At 38.9% G+C, this 17,705-nt stretch overlaps 1 protein-coding gene across 1 annotated transcript in view; it reads left to right on the top strand.

The window, feature by feature from the left end:
* Positions 1-17,705, top strand: part of cntln (centlein, centrosomal protein) — a 503,405-nt gene that overhangs the window by 113,217 nt on the left and 372,483 nt on the right. The window contains exon 7 of the mRNA XM_039758210.1: positions 10,759-10,892. Within this exon, the coding sequence (XP_039614144.1) occupies positions 10,759-10,892 (134 nt within the window). The remainder of the gene's footprint in view (positions 1-10,758; positions 10,893-17,705) is intronic.

Genomic DNA, 17,705 nt, shown 5'->3' on the forward strand with positions numbered 1-17,705 from the left:
TTCATTTGCGGACAAACAAAGATCAAGACCCAAATGAAGATTATATATAGAGATAACAGCAGCCCATCACTGACCCCTGCTGGACACCACTCTTAACATCAGCCAATTCTGATGAGGTTCCTTGCACCATCACCCTCTGCTTCCTGTGTCTGAACCAATTCTGCCCCCATCTACACACCACACCCTGAACTGCCACTTCTTTTAGTTTGATGCCCACCCTCTCATGTAGCACCTTATCAAATGCTTTCTGAATGTCCAGATAAATTGCATCATATGCACTACTCTGGTCACATCCTTTTGTTGCTTCTTCATAGAATTCCAGCATGTTAGTAAAACACCTGTTCTTGCCATGTGTTGCTCAGTCTTACCCTTAATAATTCCTTCCATTAATTTACCTGTGATGCATGTTAATCTTGCTGGTCTATAGTTTCAATATTTTGCGTTGCTTCTCCTCAGGTACAGGTATAGTATGTTTTATAATATGTACTGCAATGTATATAGTAGGAGTGAAAGCTACATGTATCCTTTATTTCCCATAATATTTTTCTTGTCTTTATTTCTCCACTGTGGTGACTGGAAAGGGACTTGTAGAGGTTCAGGTATTGAGCTACAATTTACTAAGAACACATTTTCAGGGAGCAGGTGCTTTCTGTTCGACACAAGACAGCCAAAGAATCTATCACAGCTGGAAGCGTTCTGCAAGGAAGAATGGGTAAAAATCCTGTGATTTTTGCCAAAGTGGGAGTTACTAAGTAATAAAGTAGCAGGGTGCCCAAACTTTCGTAAATAACAAATATACTCTTGTTTAATCACATAAATCTGTTTTTTAACATTTTCGTACAAATGCTGTTATGTTACCTTGTTTGCTTGTATCTACTTCTAGATATGTCAACAAAATATGTAATTTGGCCAAGGTGTCCAAACTTTTGCAAGATACTGTATATAACAAGAATGATATTTTAATTATTCCGGTCCTCATCCTGAGTTTGAAAATGAAGAGTATTCATACAAAAAATATAGTTTATGCTATGTCTTCAAAAAGTTTTTTAGTAGGTTACTGTTATTAAGAATATATTTTTTGAGTTATTTTATTTTGTATAGAACAAGAGGAAACACGTACATTATCCTAATGTTTCTCAAAGATGCCTCAGATATAATTAATATTTTTTCATTGTATAAACTGGATCAGTTAATGTTTTCCTTATGTGTTTATTACTGTCTTTTCTGTTTAATATAGATGATAATATCAAACCTATTCCCAAGTATAAGGATGCAATTCTAGTTAATAACTTAAAAGCCAGAGGAATTGCTTTTATATCCAGAATTATTCACCGGGGGCACAAGTCAAACCATATTCTTCCATTAACACTTCATGTTTATAAATCTCATATTATCTTTTAACAAAGGCACTAAGGCACATTATTATACAAAGATAAATGGAAAAATATCCTGTACCTAACCAAAATGTGTCTCTTACTTTGTGTGAAAGTACTCAGATAAATGCTGATAGTATCACAGAATATTGGGAAAATCCAAAATCCCATTACAGACAACAGCTTGTGAGGATTTTTCAGACCTTATTTTACTTTTATTTTTTCTAAAAATACCTCTGAAGCAAAGCAGAATGCCACATTAAAAGATGAAAAAAAATAATTTACAAAGAAGACTAAAGCCTGGCTGATGGAATTGCTTCATTCAAGGTAGTTCCTGCCTTATATCACATGCTGACAGGATTGGCCTTTTCTCGTCATAGATTTTCTAATGTCAAAATGTAAAGGGTATATTTATTTTTTATTTTACCATTTTCCAGAAAGAAAAATCACCAGATACATTATAGTAGTATTAAATGTTTTAAAATGCAAATTATAAAGCATATTTTTGCTGAGAAGGATTTCAGCTCTATGCGAAAATTAAAGTCCAAGAAAGATAGCTTATCTTAAATGATAGTTCACGTTAATAAATCACGCCATGAGGATTGTTACATAGCCAGAATTTGTAACTTTATTTTTCACCAGAGTTCTTATAGTAAAATATAAGACCAGCCATCTTGTTGACCTGCGGTGGGCTGGCGCCCTGCCTGGGGTTTGTTTCCTGCCTTGTGCCCTATGTTGCCTGGGATTGGTTCCAGCAGACCCCCATGACCCTGTAGTTAGGATATAGCGGATTGGAATAATGGATGGAATCTTGGTTAAGAAAAAGCACACAAGAAGTGTGGAGACTCCTTTTCATGTGCAAGTTTGATCATGAACTGGAAACAAGATGGCTGATTCCCGGGGTAAATGGTCATAAGTCAGGAAGAGCCGGGTCCAGGTGGAAGCACAATGGGAATGATGTCAGTAGTGGAGTAGTTGTCCATCTTCCATTCTACAGAGAGAGGAGATGCGCAAGGATTAGAGCCTTCTAGTCTAGTGGGTAATTACCATCAGCCTTTAAGCTGTCTCCCATGTGCATGTGTGTGACTATATATACAGTGTATATATATATATATATATATATATATATATATATATATATATATAAAAGGAAATCCTGGGACGAGACTTTTTCAAAGAGATAATTTCAAATCCTGTGAGACGAGACTTTTGCTAGGCAATTTTTTTCAAGTCCCGCACTCCTGTCAACCATATTCAACCATGCACAGGGTCCAATCACCTCTCAATCGTGTGAATACTTTTGTTAGACACTTCCTGCACTCTCAGCTCATATAAATTTTTACACTTCCCTCATTTTAAGTTGTTTATGAAAAATCCTCAGTTTCATCCTTTAAAGAAGCTTTTCTGGACAGTATTGTTATACATACAGTCTTTTTGTTTCATTCGTAATAGAATTAATGTCCAGAAATGGACTATATGGTCTAGATGACCCATCAACAACTAAGCAAAAAAGAAAAGGCAGCGCATCGAAAAGAGGCCCAAAAGTATTGGAGAGAAAAGAATCTAAGTGAAAATTTGGAAAATAAGGAAAGTAATAATCAGCCCAGACCAAGCTGGGACAAAGACAAAGAGTACAAAACAAAGTAGAACGTCAGAAAGAGGTTCAAAAACATTGGCGCAATACACATGCAGAGCAGGTTAAAGATTATGTAGAATTTGAAAGGCACGAAAAACTGATAGTAAAGATCGCATTAGCACAAACTAATGGAAATTATTACTCAGTGAAATAACGGAACAGGGAAAAGAGATTGAATATATGGACATAGGTGATATGACAACAACATTTATTTATATAGCACATTTTCTTAACAAATAATGTAGCTCAAAGTGCTTACAGAAGTATGTAGATATTGTTCGGCTTTAAAGTTTAAGTTGGAAACTTGTAGATCATCTAATTCGTGTTGCCATCAGGGAAAAGTAGTGTTTCTACCTAATGAAGAGGCGTATCTGTGAGAATTAAAAGATTTGTTGTTTGGCTTATGTTTTTACTGAAGTGTTACAGTAAAAGTGTAAGTTTAAAAAGTATTTGTGTGTTCATTTCAAAGCCAAACCGAATGAAAACGTATAACTCAACGAATACCTGTAACGCAACATGAAACATAATTTTCTTTCAATTAATTACGTTTTACAATTTTATAGCTATGGCTAATTACTCACTGTAATGTAAAAAGTCGATTTATTTATTAGAGAGAAAGAAACGATATTCACTCATGGGCAGTTATATGTTGTGTTGCCACAATATAGGTCCAAAAATGGAATCAAAATTCAATGCAATATTGCCAAAAAGGTAATTCCAAATATTGTTTAAGTGTTACAGTAAAAGTGTAACTTTATAAAGTACTTACATGCTAATTTCAAAGCCAAACAGAACGAAAACGTTTAACTCAATGAATACCTCCAATGCAAAATGAAACATAAATGTACTATTTTCAACTATGGTTAATTACTCTCTGTAATGTAAAATAGTTCTATTATGCATAGGTAACAGTTCCCATGAAAATAACAATCGCTTTAAATTGTACATCCGGTTACCTCTCTCTGTCTGTCTGTCTGTCTGTCTGCAGCTTAAAGGCTGCAGAAACACATAAAAACAGAGTTTTAAATAAATAATGCAGTCAGTCTATAGATAGATAGATATTGTTCAGAAATTGCAAAATGAACTTAAAATATAAGCATTTCATTCGGGACATCAGCAGGAAACATTGAACTGCATGATGGTAGTAGGCAGAAAAGATCCCAGAAGCCCCCCTCAGCACACCGTGGAGGAATGATCCTACAGCTAAAAGTGCTACAAGAGAGTGTCTCCTTTAGCTTGTAAAAGTTTCTGGCATCCATTCATTTGTGCACAGCTAGTCTACAGTGGTTTACCCCAAACACAGGTTTGTTCTGTGTGTGTTAGTAAGATGCTGCTCTTAATTTTCCTACTAGGTTTAGGATTAGAAGCTTGTAACAGCTAGAAACGTATGCTTCACTAAGGTGATTTCTTTTCTGTTGCAGTAATACCAATACCATAATACGTTAGCTGGCTTTATTGTAACTATTAAGTTACAATTCATACTTGTCGGAATGAGAGTAGGTGCACTTATGGTTTGGTGTGAAGAATGTTTTGTTTAAATCCTTATGAGTTTGCTTTCTCATGGAAGGATGTTCAGCTTGCTTTTCTGTCTGTTCACAGGATTTTTTCCTTCTTTGCCTTGGCTGCACCTTCTAGTTATGGGCAATACTGCAGTTTTCTCTTTGAGGTTTTACACACAGTGTCCTCCTCTGCTAAGCATAAAGTTTATTTCTGGTGGGCAGTTGGTGATCAGTCAGCTTTTGTCTTTAGCAAGACAAACGTTTGGCCTTGAGTGGTCTCTGTCTTGCTTGTGCACTTGCTGTTCCTTAGCAAGGTGTCGACTAATGGCACCCTTGTCTAACTCCAATACAGACAACTCTTTCAGTCAAGCACCAGATTGCCCTTCATAGTAAGAGTGATCTCTCCAGATTTTGTTACAGCCACACCATAGACTATCGGGTCCTGCTGTTTGGAGAAGAGATAATGGCCAGTTTGAGAGCAGTGAGCGTGTAATGAGAGCATAGGTAAGGTGCGTTCAATAGTTTTTAAAGAAAGGAATAGATATTTGACATTGGTATCTTGGGTGCACTTAAGCCCAACCTTTTGGTTTACAACTGGTTCAAAATTTTGTCCATCAAGGTTGCCAATCATTGATTTATTGTTTGCTGAGCAAGTACTTAGATGATTGCATCATGGGGACATCTCTCGGTGTCACTGTGTAATTAAATCATTATATCAGATGAGTCCCAGAGGCTGCATTCCAAAGGATCCCTCTGGGGAGAGAACTGACACTTGAGCTGTTATTTAAAGTGTCTGGCCATTTGCTTTTTAGTAATAATAATACTTTTTATTTATATAGCACCTTTCCCATGCTGAAGGTGTTTACTAAAATTGTACTGTACGTGCCAATGCATCGCAACATGGGTAATGCCAGTCTGTCCTACAGCCCCATAAGTCAAGCAGTCCTGGACAGCTGGAGTGGCTGCAGGATTTAATTTCAGGTACTTTTCTTAATTAGTGACCAATTACTGCTGCTAATGGCACATACTTCTTTGCCTTAATTTTAATTGAATTGCTTTTTAATTTAAAACCCTTAATTGTTTCATTCTTTCTTAACCAACAGCCAAACAATAATGAGATGTAGATCTAGTTGTGGGTCATATTAGATGCTATCATATGTAGTAGTTGTAGCTTTTTTTTTTAATGTGGAGTTCACAGGTGAATAAGGAGGCTGAGAGCCCCTGCTGTTTTACACTCCTACGCCACCCTGCGTGTGAGTCTTATTCAATGGAAACTCTTAACAGTGCAACAGAGTAAACCTTGCACTGAATTTACATTTCACTATTAATTTGTATGGCATTACATCGCTGAATGCCCTGATTACCTTGTTTTATGTGGGGAAGTTTTTCTGTTCTGTTTATGTTGGGCTTTCATGGACCATTGAGTCCAACCATAAAACCATCAACACTGGTTTACAAAATAATGAAACCCTGGCATCCAGAATGAAAAATGCAGATCCTTCTCACTCTTGACATTTTAGAAAGATGATTATTAAATTTTTAATGTTTGATGAGCGGTTTCTTTATTAATTAAAATCAGAAGACATTGTTATGCAAATGCTTATATATTATATATAGTGACCGCCATAATGTTTGGGACAAAGACACATTTTCTTTGATTTAGCCCTCTGCTCCACAGTTTAAAACTACAGACCAAACAGTTCAGACATTGTGATTAAAGTGCACATTGCAGACTTTCATTTAATGAGATTTGCATACATTTTGGTCACAACACTTTTTTTAAATGGTTCATAAATTATAGGGCACCATAATATTGGTGACACAACAATGGCAGATCTATTAAAACCATCATATTTAGGACTTTGTCACATACTGCATCCCTTGCATGCAATGATTTTTTGAAGTCTGAGATTCATTGTTTGGTGATGCTCTGCCAAGCCTCTAATGCAGCCATCTTCAGCTCCTTCTTGTTTCAGGGAGCTTGTTCCCCTTAAGTCTTATGTTTGGCTTATGGAAGGCCTGCTCATCTGGATTTAAATTATGTGACAGATTTGGCCATTCCAGAATGTTCCATTTTTCAGCTTTGAAAAACTCCTGTGTTGACTCAGTAATATGTTGGGTCATCATCTTCTTGTAGGATGAAGTGTTATCCACATGGAAGCACATACTCATTTTCTTGAGCAGATCAGATGTTGGGAGGGCACGTGGGTGGCGCTGCTGCCTTGCATTTAGAAGACCTGGGTTCACTTCCCTGTGTGGAGTTTGCATGTTCTCCCCGTGTTTGAGTGAGTTTCCTCCCACAGTCCAAAGACATGCAGGTTAGGTGCATTGGTGATCCTAAATTGTCCCTAGTGTGTGCTTGGTGTGTGTGTGTGTGTGTGTGCGCGTGCGTGCGCCCTGTGGTGGGCTGTCACCCTGCCCGGGGTTTGTTTCCTGCCTTGCGCCCTGTGTTGGCTGGGATTGGCTCCAGCAGACTCCTGTAGCAGGTTGGATAATGGATGGATGGAGATCAGATGTTTCCATACAATTTGTTGTGTCACTGCTGTGAGGAGATCCATCATCAGTGAAGATAAGTGTGCCGGTACCTGTGGCAGCCATACATGCCCAAGCCATCACACCCCCATCACCATGTTTAACAGGTGGTCTGCTTTGGATCTTGGGCAGTTCCTGTTCATCTCCAAACTTTCCTCTTTCCATCACTCTGATGAGGTTCATCTTTGTTTCATCTGTCAAAAATACTGAATTCCATAATTCTGCAGGCTCTTAAGTCATTTTTCTTTTTTCACAAACTGTAAGCTAGCCATCCTGTTTTTGTCTCATTAATGGTTTTCATCTTGCAGTGTGGCTTCTGTTTTTCTGTTTCTGACGTCTTCTGCAGATAGTCATCTCTGATATGCACACATCTGCCTCATCAAGTCTGTTTCTGATCTGTCGGACAGGCGTTTGGGTCTTTGACTTGACCATAGTGAGGATTCTTCTGTAATCAGCAGTTGAGGTCTTGTTTGGTATACCAGTCCCTTTGCAATTAATGAGCTCACCAGTGCTTTCTTTCTTCTTAATGATATTCCAGATGTTGGTCTTCCTAAGGTTTTACTGATGTCTCGAATGGTTTAGTTCATTTTCTTCCGACTCATGATGGCTTCTTTGACTTTAAATGGCACAGCTCTTATTTTTAGGCCCGGAGTATACTTCACGCGACGCATGCTGTAGCGGACGCTCCTGCTATGCAAGCGTTGTAGTGTTTATACTTGCATGCGTACTTTACGTAAATCTGGAGGAATCCACCAGGTGGCAGTGCGAGATATTATCACGGTGAGAACATGTTTGACTTCTCTGTGCTGTGAATTGCCTGGAACACTCATTAAATTCTGATGACACCTTACTGCAATATCTCTGAAAATTATGTTTATTGATTAAATCCATCAATCCAGGGATGTGTCCATTCCAACAAGCATTGGGCACGAGTGAGAAAAAATCCCTGAACGAGGCCTCAGCTCATCGCAAGGTAAATACAATCACTCGCATACACTAGCATCATTTTAGCGGCACCAAATCCCCAAATCTGCATATCTTTGGTAGGAAACCGGAGCACAGTATGGAATACAAGCAGGAAATACAAGCAACATAACTCCCTGTGAGACAGCAGTGCTATCGCTCCACCACCGTGACACCCCCATGTGTGTAATTATTAACAGTATTCATTATTTAAACAAAATTATATGTAAAATGTAACATACACACTTTAATGCATTTCATCATGAAAGTTGTATCAAGTACAAATCTAAAGATTCTAAATGTGCAGAGAGTTGGAATATCATACATGTCATGTGTTCTGTGTGGCGATCTATTGCTGCTTGCCTCTGCTGTCAGGTCCAAGAAGCTCGTAGCGATTAAAAACTGGGATGACGTTTAGGGCTCATTTATACTTCACGCTCAGAACGCGTACGCGTCCGCATCATGGCTGCCACACGTTCCCAGCGTTCATTTCACGCGTCCTCTGAGCAGGTCCTCAGAAATTAACGCGACGCGTGCGCGAGTTGCAGTACCAGCAAAAGTCGGGGCGAGTGTGCTAAAAGTCGGAACGCGGACGTCAAAGTCTCTGTTTACTATCTACATGTGACAGCAAGCCTCTATGGAGATCCTTCGGGGATCGATGTGCGTGCTTTGCTGTTTGATGAATGGTTCAAAGTGTTGAAGCAAAATGCCGACATACAAATGCATTCGTGGTGCTTTTATATTCAAGCGTCGCATATTCCCGATCGTAATGACACGATACATTTTAAAAGTCTCACATACCATCTTTTGTGTCGTCTTTTTTAATTTTTTTATTTTTGCAACTTAACAACAGCAACATAATGTATAGCGTTATATTTGAACCACTGAGAAAAAAATAAAGGACACGGTGAAAACGTGTATTTTGTGATTAAAGTGGAAATTTCGGCTTTAATCTCGAAATGTCCACTTTAACCTCGTAGTTTACTTTATCATTAAAGCAGACCATCGTAAACGTCATCCCAGTTTTTAATCGCTACGAGCTTCTTGGACCTGACAGCTGCGGCAAGCAGCAAAAGATCACCACACAGAACAAATTAAATGTATGATATTCCAACTCTCTGCACATTTAGAATCTTTAGATTCATACTTGATATCACTTTCATGATGAAATGCATTAAAGTGTGTATGTTACATTTTACATATAATTTCATTTAAATAATGAATACTGTTAATAATTACACACATGGGGGTAACACGGTGGCGGAGCAATAGCACTGCTGTCTCGCAGGGAGTTACGTTGCTGGTATTTCCTGCTTGTATTCCACACTGTGCTCCAGTTTCCTTCCAAAGATAAGCAGATTTGGGGATTTGGTGCCGCTAAAATGATGCTAGTCACCTTGCGATGAGCGGAGACCTCGTCCAGGGATTGTTTCTCAGTCGTGCCCAATGCTTGTTGGAATGGACACATCCCTGGATTGATGGATTTAATCAATAAACATCCTTTTCACAGATATTGCGGTAAGGTGTTATCGGAATTTAATAGGTGTTTTAGGCAATTCACAACACAGAGAACCCAAACATGTTCTCACCGTGATAATATCTCACACTGCCACCTGGTGGACTCCTCCAGATTTACGTAAAGTACGCGCGCAAGTATAAACACTTCAATGCTTGTGTAGCAGGAGCGTCCTCTGCAGCATGCGTCGCGTCGCGTGAAGTATAAATGAGCCCTTACGATGGTCTGCATTAATGATAAAGTAAACTACAAGGTTAAAGTGGACATTTCGAAGTTAAAGCCGAAATTTCCACTTTAATCACAAAATACATGTTTTCACCATGTCATTTATTTTTTTCAGTGGCTCAAATACAGCGCTGTACACTATGCTGCTGTTGTTAAGTTGCCAAAAAAAAGACAGCACAAAAGATGGTATGCAAGACTTTTAAAATGTATCGTGTCATTACGATCGGGAATATGGGACGCTTGAATATAAAAGCACCACGAATGCATCTGTATGTTGGCATTTTGCTTCACCACATCGAAGCATTCATCCCGTAGGATCTCCATAGAGGCTTTCTGTCACATGTAGATAGTAAACAGAGACTCTGATGTCATGTTCCGACTTTTAGCACACTGCGCCCCCCCCGACTTTTGCTGGTACTGCAACTCGCGCACGCAGCGTGCTAATTTCCGAGGTGAAATGAATGCTGGGAATACGTGGCAGCCATGATGCGGGCGCGTACGCGTTCTGACCGTGAAGTTTAAATGAGCCCTTATGGTAACCCGGGACAACTGCAGACTCCAAAGGGTAAAAGCAAGCCGAGGTATCTTATGAAGCCATGAAACACAACTGAAGAATCACAAACACTTGTAACTGAATTGGGAAGACTGTGTATAAAAAGTGTTGTCATTTCTACATGCTGTGACCTAAATGAATGCAAATACTATAGAATGAAAGTCTGCAGTGTGCCTTTTAATCATAACTGAACTGTTTAGTTTGTAATTTTAAACTGTTGAACAGAGGAGGAAATGAAGGAAAAATGTGTCTTTCTCCCAAACATTATGAAGGGCACTAAAGGCTGAAAACGTATACAGGCTGATGTTTCCAAATGTTTCACTAGTAAACATAAGGAATACTTCGCCATACCTTTTGTTTATTCCAGTATACTTTTTTCGTACACATATTTTTCATTTCTAAGTTTTATTTAAAAAGGAAAAATATTTCATTGTTTGTTGCAATTATTTCGTTTGTTTCAGCTACTGAATGATGAGATTAAGGAAGCAAAGCAACAAACTGAAGACCTGCAAAGCCATCATAATGAAGTGTGTTCTGAACTCTCAGTTCTAAAAATACAAGTGGCCAACAAAGAAGATTATATAACCAAACTCAAGTAAGTGGTCTTTGCCAGTGTGCTGCCTTCTGTTTCTAAGCTTAGAATATGGCTTCAGATGTTTTGTGTTGTTTGCACATTTGTATTAAGTTTCCCTATTATGTCAGAGGGAAGTATATAGTATAATGTGGAATTCAAGTAAATCAGTTTGGTAATTGTTATTCACAGGACTGTGGAGTCGGTAGATGAATCCTTCAACTCCGACTCCATCTCCTTAATTTCTGGTACTTCAGACTCGGACTCCTGTGTATTTAATATGCTAATATATTTTCCATGTTGATTAAAGAAAGGCAACATACACATCATTTAACCACAGAACTACTGGCTAGGAAGCTGACTCTCTACCGTATAGGCCAGTTTAAATGAAAGACAAGAACCCCTGAACACACATCAGGCCACAGCACGCGTCTCCACCTACATCATTACACTTGTTTACACTCAAATTAACTTGTTAAACAAGTTATATCTTAATTTAAATGAAAACACTTTTTGTAATGTACCATAATCTAGATTGCAATATGAGAAAGTTAGGTTGTAAACTATAATAGCTCAGCTGAACTTCACACTAATTGGAATACAACTATGCGCTGGGCTTTATTCTTACATCAGAGCCAGTCATATGAAAAAGTTTGGGAACCCCTCTCAGCCTGCATAATAATTGAGTCTACTTTCAACAAAAAAGGTAACAATGGTATGTCTTTCAGTTCCTAGGAACATCTGAGTACTGCGGTGCTTTCTGAACAAAAATTTTTAGTGAAGCAGTATTTAGTTATGAAGGTATGAAATTAAATCAAATGTGAAAAACTGGCTGTGCAAAAATTTGGGTCCCCTTGTCATTTTGCTGATTTGAATGCCTGTCACTGCTCAATGCTGATTACTTGGTATGATGAGCTCATTAAGCCTTGATCTTCATAGACAGGAGTGTCCAATCATGAGTGGTAAAAGGTATTTAAGGTGGTCAATTGCAAGTTGTGCTTTCCTTTGACTCTCCTCTGATGAGTGACAGACAGCATGGGATCCTCAAAGCAACTCTCAAAAGATCTGAAAACAAAGATTGTTGAGTCTCATGGTTTAGGGGAAGGCTACAAAAAGCTACCTCAGAGGTTTAAACTGTCAGTTTCAACTGTAAGGAATGGAATCAGGAAATGGAAGGCCACAGGCACAGTTGCTGTTAAACCCACCAGGTCTGGCAGGCTAAGAAAAATACTGGAGTGGCATATGTGCAGGATTGTGAGAATGGTTACAGACAACCCACAGATCACTTCCAAAGACCTGCAGAAACATCTCGCTGCAGATGGTGTATCTGTACATCGTTCTACAATTCAGCACAATTTGCACAAAGAACATCTGTATGGCAGGGTGATGAGAAAGAAGCCCTTTCTGCACTCACACCACAAACAGAGTCGCTTGTTCTATGCAAAGGCTCATTTAGACAAACCAGATTCATTTTGGAACAAAGTGCTTTGGACTGGTGAGACAAAAGTGGAGTTGTTTGGTCATAACAAAAAGTGCTTTGCATGGCGGAAGAAGAACAACGCATTCCAAGAAAAACACCTGCTACCTACTGTCAAATTTGGTGGAGGTTCCATCATGCTGTGCGGCTGTGTGGCTAGTTCAGTGACTGGGGCCCTTGATAAAGTCGAGGGTCGGATGAATTCAACCCAATATCAACAAATTCTTCAGGATAATGTTCAAGCATCAGTCACAAAGTTGAAGTTACACAGGGGTTGGATATTCCAACAAGACAATGACCCAAAACACAGTTCGAAATCTACAAAGGCATTCATGCTGAGGGAGAAGTACAATGTTCTGGAATGGCTGACTTGAATATCATCGACAATCTATGGGATGATTTGAAGCAGGCTGTCCATGCCTGGCAGCCATCAAATTGAACTGAACTGGAGAGATTTTGTATGAAGAATGGTCAAAAATACCTCCATGCAGAATCCAGACACTCATCAAAGGCTATAGGAGGACAGCGTCGAGAGGCTCAAAGGAGCAAAAGGAGGCTCAACTAAGTATTGATGACATATCTCTGTTGGTGCCCACATTCATGCACCTTTCTAATTTTGTTATGATGCATATTGCATATTTTCTGTTAATCCAATAAATTTAGTGTCACTGCTGAAATACCACTGTTTCCATAAGGCATGTCATATATTAAAAGGAAGTTGATACTTTGAAAGCTCAGCCAATGAGAAACAAAAATCAAAAGAATTAACAGGAGTTCCCAAACTATTTCATATGACTGTAAGTACTTATTTATGACTATTGTTTGTGAAATGCGACATTTGAACTTACTGTATTTTTTTTTCATTATAATTTAAATTTAATAGGAGTTGGAGTCAGTACATTTTTGCAGACTCCAGGTACCCAAAATTGTCTCTGACTCCGACTCCACAGCCCTGGTTATTCGGATTACATTTAAAACACTTGCTTTTTTTAGATAGATAAATTTCACTTTATTTGTCCCTTGGGGGAAATTTAGCTTTTCACAATTACCTTCCCAGCACATCACAATGCAGAATATCGCTTTGGCCATCACTGAGTTATATAACATGTAAAAGATGTCACTACCAACATTAAAGGAGTGCTGTCTCATCACACAAAGAATCTTCTCTGCCCTTGCTTATCAAGTTCCAGTGTCTTAAAAGAACAGTCCAGCTTGACACTGATGTGGACCCCCAAGAACTTGTAGCAGTGCACCATCTCCGTGTCCACTCCCTGAATTGTGACATAGACGCCGTTTGGTGTGGCTCAAGCCTGTACTTGTATTTGCTGATGTTAAGTTCTAGACAATTCCTTCTGCATCAGGAACCACAGTTCTCCACCTGACTCCTCCTGCCTATCAATACACCCCAGAAGTTCAGAATCATCAAAGGATTTCTGCAGATGACATGAGCTGCTGTGATATTTATAGTCACAGGTGTGCAGGGTGAAGTGACATTGAGACAGGCCTGTTCCTTGTGATGGTCCAGTGTTGCTCACAGAGTTTTGAGACTCAAAAACTGCAGTCTGTCCAACAACAACTACATTCACGACACGTGTACTTGTTGCAGTGTACACATCTCTCTGTGCTATGGTTCCATTTACACTGAATGAGCACCTGACATTGTACTTTCTTCCCTATATAAATAACATTCAAGTATAGCGCGTCTTTATGTGAAAACAGCATTGTCAGATTTGGGGGTTTATATTTTGGGTTTGTTGTTTCGTGAACGCGACTGAGAGAATGGAACTGAATTAAAAAAAAGCTAACATTTACAATTATCATGCATTTACACTGGCTCTTACAGACTGACTGAAATCAAATGTATGTTTTTATTCTAAAATAGTTAAGTACATGCAATATTATTTGAAAACAAACAGCGTCAGATCGGGTTTGAATACACGCTGCGACGCTGAACTCCCTGTCTATATAGTAATAACAGTAATTTTATTATTATATAGGAGCTTCCCTGTCTGCCTATCATATAGCGCCTTTCCTTCCTACCTATCTATATATCTATCCCCTTAGCTGTTTTTTATATATCTATTATACAGTGCCTTCCCTGTTTATTTATATATCTAGTGCTTTCTCTGCCTGTTTGTCTGTCTGATTGCATATAGCGCTGAACTTACTGCTCTGTACTATTCTGTCCTCTGCATGTCCTGGAGTACAAAAGAAACGGCACCATACAGCAACATGTGCGAAACTGGCAAGATCGGGGAAAAAACACGCGGTCACTGATTACAAACCGCAAAATGAATGAAAGAGACAATATATGTAAAAACATCATTGCACTAATGCAATATTATTTGAAAACGAACAGCGTCAGATCGGGTTTGAATATGCGCCCGATCTGACTCTGTTCGTTTTCAAATAATATTGCATGTACTGTGCGTTGAAACTGCTGCACTGAATAAATTCAGTTCCATTCTCTCAGTTGCGTTAACGATCCCCCACCATACCCCTTTGACAATGCTGTTTTCACATAAAGACGCGCCATAACTCAAATGTGATTTATTTGGAGACGCGCTATACTCGAATGTGATTTATTTGGAGACGCGCTATACTCGAAAGTTATTTATATAGGGAAGAAAGTAAAATGTCAGGTGCTCATTCAGTGTAATAGGAACAATAGCACAGAGAGATGTGTACACTGCAACAAGTACACATGTCGTGAATGTAGGAAGGGTGTGTAAGAATTGATAATATTTGAATGTGATGATTTTATATAGCACGGATCGGAAATCAGCAGTTCTTAGCATTGCACCACGCAAGCTGTCGTATCAACCGCCTACTGTAACTTGCTTTATTTTTTCTTCACTTATAGTCTAGAATAAAAGTGCACTTGTTTTTTATTCTTGTACACCAACATATGTTCCTGTGTTTGAGCGACACAAGCATGCTCAAAAAAATAGACGTGTAATGCCGCGAAAAGTGCACGCAGGCACTTCAGTTCGCAAGCATTGGTACGAGAATGCAGTCACAAGTACACTGCAGAGCTACAGCGCATCTTTATGTGAAAACAGCATTCTCAGATGGGGTGGGTGGGGGCAGGGAAGGATCCTGAACACGACTGAGAGAATGAAAAGTGAATAAAAAAAAAAAAACTATATAAATTACTGGCTGTTACACACTGAAATCAAATGTATGTTTTTATTCTAAAATATTAGGAATAAGAGCAGTTTACTTCTCAAAACTGAACCATGTGGGATCGAACTCATGACCTTTTTGAATACTAGTCAGCGGTTGATAACATTACGCTATCGTGGCAGCTGTAGTAAATATGTGTCAATATGGCATGCTAAGGTGGCTTTTTTCTGCAGTTATATTTTTGAATAAAAGCATACTTGTTCTGTTATATTTGTACCTTTTGTGAAAGTGTTTGATATTTGGACTTCAGGCTTCATACATTATATAGTTTAAGCTTACATTTTGTCATTTACTACTACAATATGAAAAACGCGTTTCTGTTTTAAAAATGTGTTTACACGGATTACTGTAGAAACGGAACACACGTGAAATGCGTGTATTCCAAATAATGATCTATTATTTCCACTCTAAAACTCCACTTCACTCCCAGATAATCAATCAAGGCATGAGCTGGGAGAAGTTTGTGCACGTTCTAAGTCGGTGGGGGGATGGAATAGCCGGCTGCTTGCAGCCTGATTTTTATCAGCACATTTAGATGACAAAAGACGCTGGTGGAGAGCTGTGAACGATTTTAAGAAGCGATTTAAGGTGGGACGGAATTACGAGTTTTTTCGTAGGCTCTGGTAATTCTAGTGTTAAGGTACTGCCTGTTGTTGACCTTGTACCCTTGCTATGTCACCCTCTGAATTCATGTGCCTGCTGGTCCTAATAAGATGCTCAAAGAAATAGCTTCCTTTTGTATTCATTTTTCAAGTGAAGAAGCAGCCATTGACAGATTGATAATGTAGGGCAGATTTCAAGAGTTGTCTTGTCCATGTATGCCACCTGACCTTCTGTTTTTTTGGCAGTGTTAATTTGTATTTGATTAATGTCATACATTCATTAACATAAAGAACAAGTGATGCCAAATGATAAGGTCATATTTAGTCTGAAGTGTGATTTGAAAATGATACTCCAAAGGTCATTTATAACAACTGTTGCTAACAGAGTATAGCAAATCCTCATGTTACCTTGAAACAAAATGCAGCACTAAATTGTTCCAGGAGCTCGGCTGCCAGCAGGGCAGGCTGCTAGAGTTTAATTGACTCTAATTAGTCTGATTAATTGGCAATGGAAGGGAAATGCAGGGTGGTAGTCTTGTCTAATCAGGGTCTGAGTGAACCCAGGCGGGCAAGCTGCTCTTTAAAAGGAAAAAGCAAGTGAAGATGGAAAAAACTCTGAAGAAGGAAAGGAAACTGGTAGGTCACTTGTAGGCTTCTGCTACCTTGTAGGTTTTGGATGTCAGTCACCTCAGAAAAACAGTACATACAGTAATCCCTCCTCGATCGCGGGGGTTGCGTTCCAGACCCCCCCGCGATAGGTGAAAATCCGCGAAGTAGAAACCATATGTTTGTATGGTTATTTTTATATATTTTAAGCCCTTATAAACTCTCCCACACTGTTAACATTATTAGAGCCCTCTAGACTTGAAATAACACCCTTTAGTCAAAGGTTTAAACTGTGCTCCATTACAAGACAGAGATGACAGTTCTTTCTCACAATTAAAAGAATGCAAACATATCTTATCTTCAAAGGAGCTCCGTGAAGAGCAGATAATGTCAGAGAGAGTGCTCGCTAAGAAAAGCAAACAATCAAAAAATCAATACGTGCACAATACGTATACAGAAGCACCGCGATAAAGCGGCATTTTGTAGAGGAGCGTCCTATCTTCTAGGCAAACAGCCACTGTGTAAACAGCCCCCTCTGCTCACACCCCCTCCGTCAGGCAGAGAGAGTGAGAGAGACAGAGAGAAGCAAACAAAACAAGCACGCTGAAGCATATCTTATAGCATTGAGGAGTTTTAGTTAATATGTAATACATGCTCTGATTGGGTAGCTTCTAATCCATCCGCCAATAGCGTCCCTTGTATGAAATCAACTGGGCAAACAAACTGAGGAAGCATGTACCATAAATTAAAAGACCCATTGTCCTCAGAAAGCGGCGAACCAGCAAAAAATCTGTGATATATATTTAGATGTGCCTACATTTAAAATCTGCGATAGAGTGAAGCTGCGAAAGTCGAAGCGCGATATAACGAGGGATTACTGTATTTTAAAGTGAAAAGGCCCATCAGAAAACTACTGAGCCTTCAGATCCCTTCACGTTTAACACATTTTGTTGTGTTGCAGCCTTT

This window comes from Polypterus senegalus, chromosome 7, assembly GCF_016835505.1.
Source record: "Polypterus senegalus isolate Bchr_013 chromosome 7, ASM1683550v1, whole genome shotgun sequence".
NCBI classification, from domain to species: Eukaryota; Metazoa; Chordata; class Cladistia; order Polypteriformes; family Polypteridae; genus Polypterus; species Polypterus senegalus.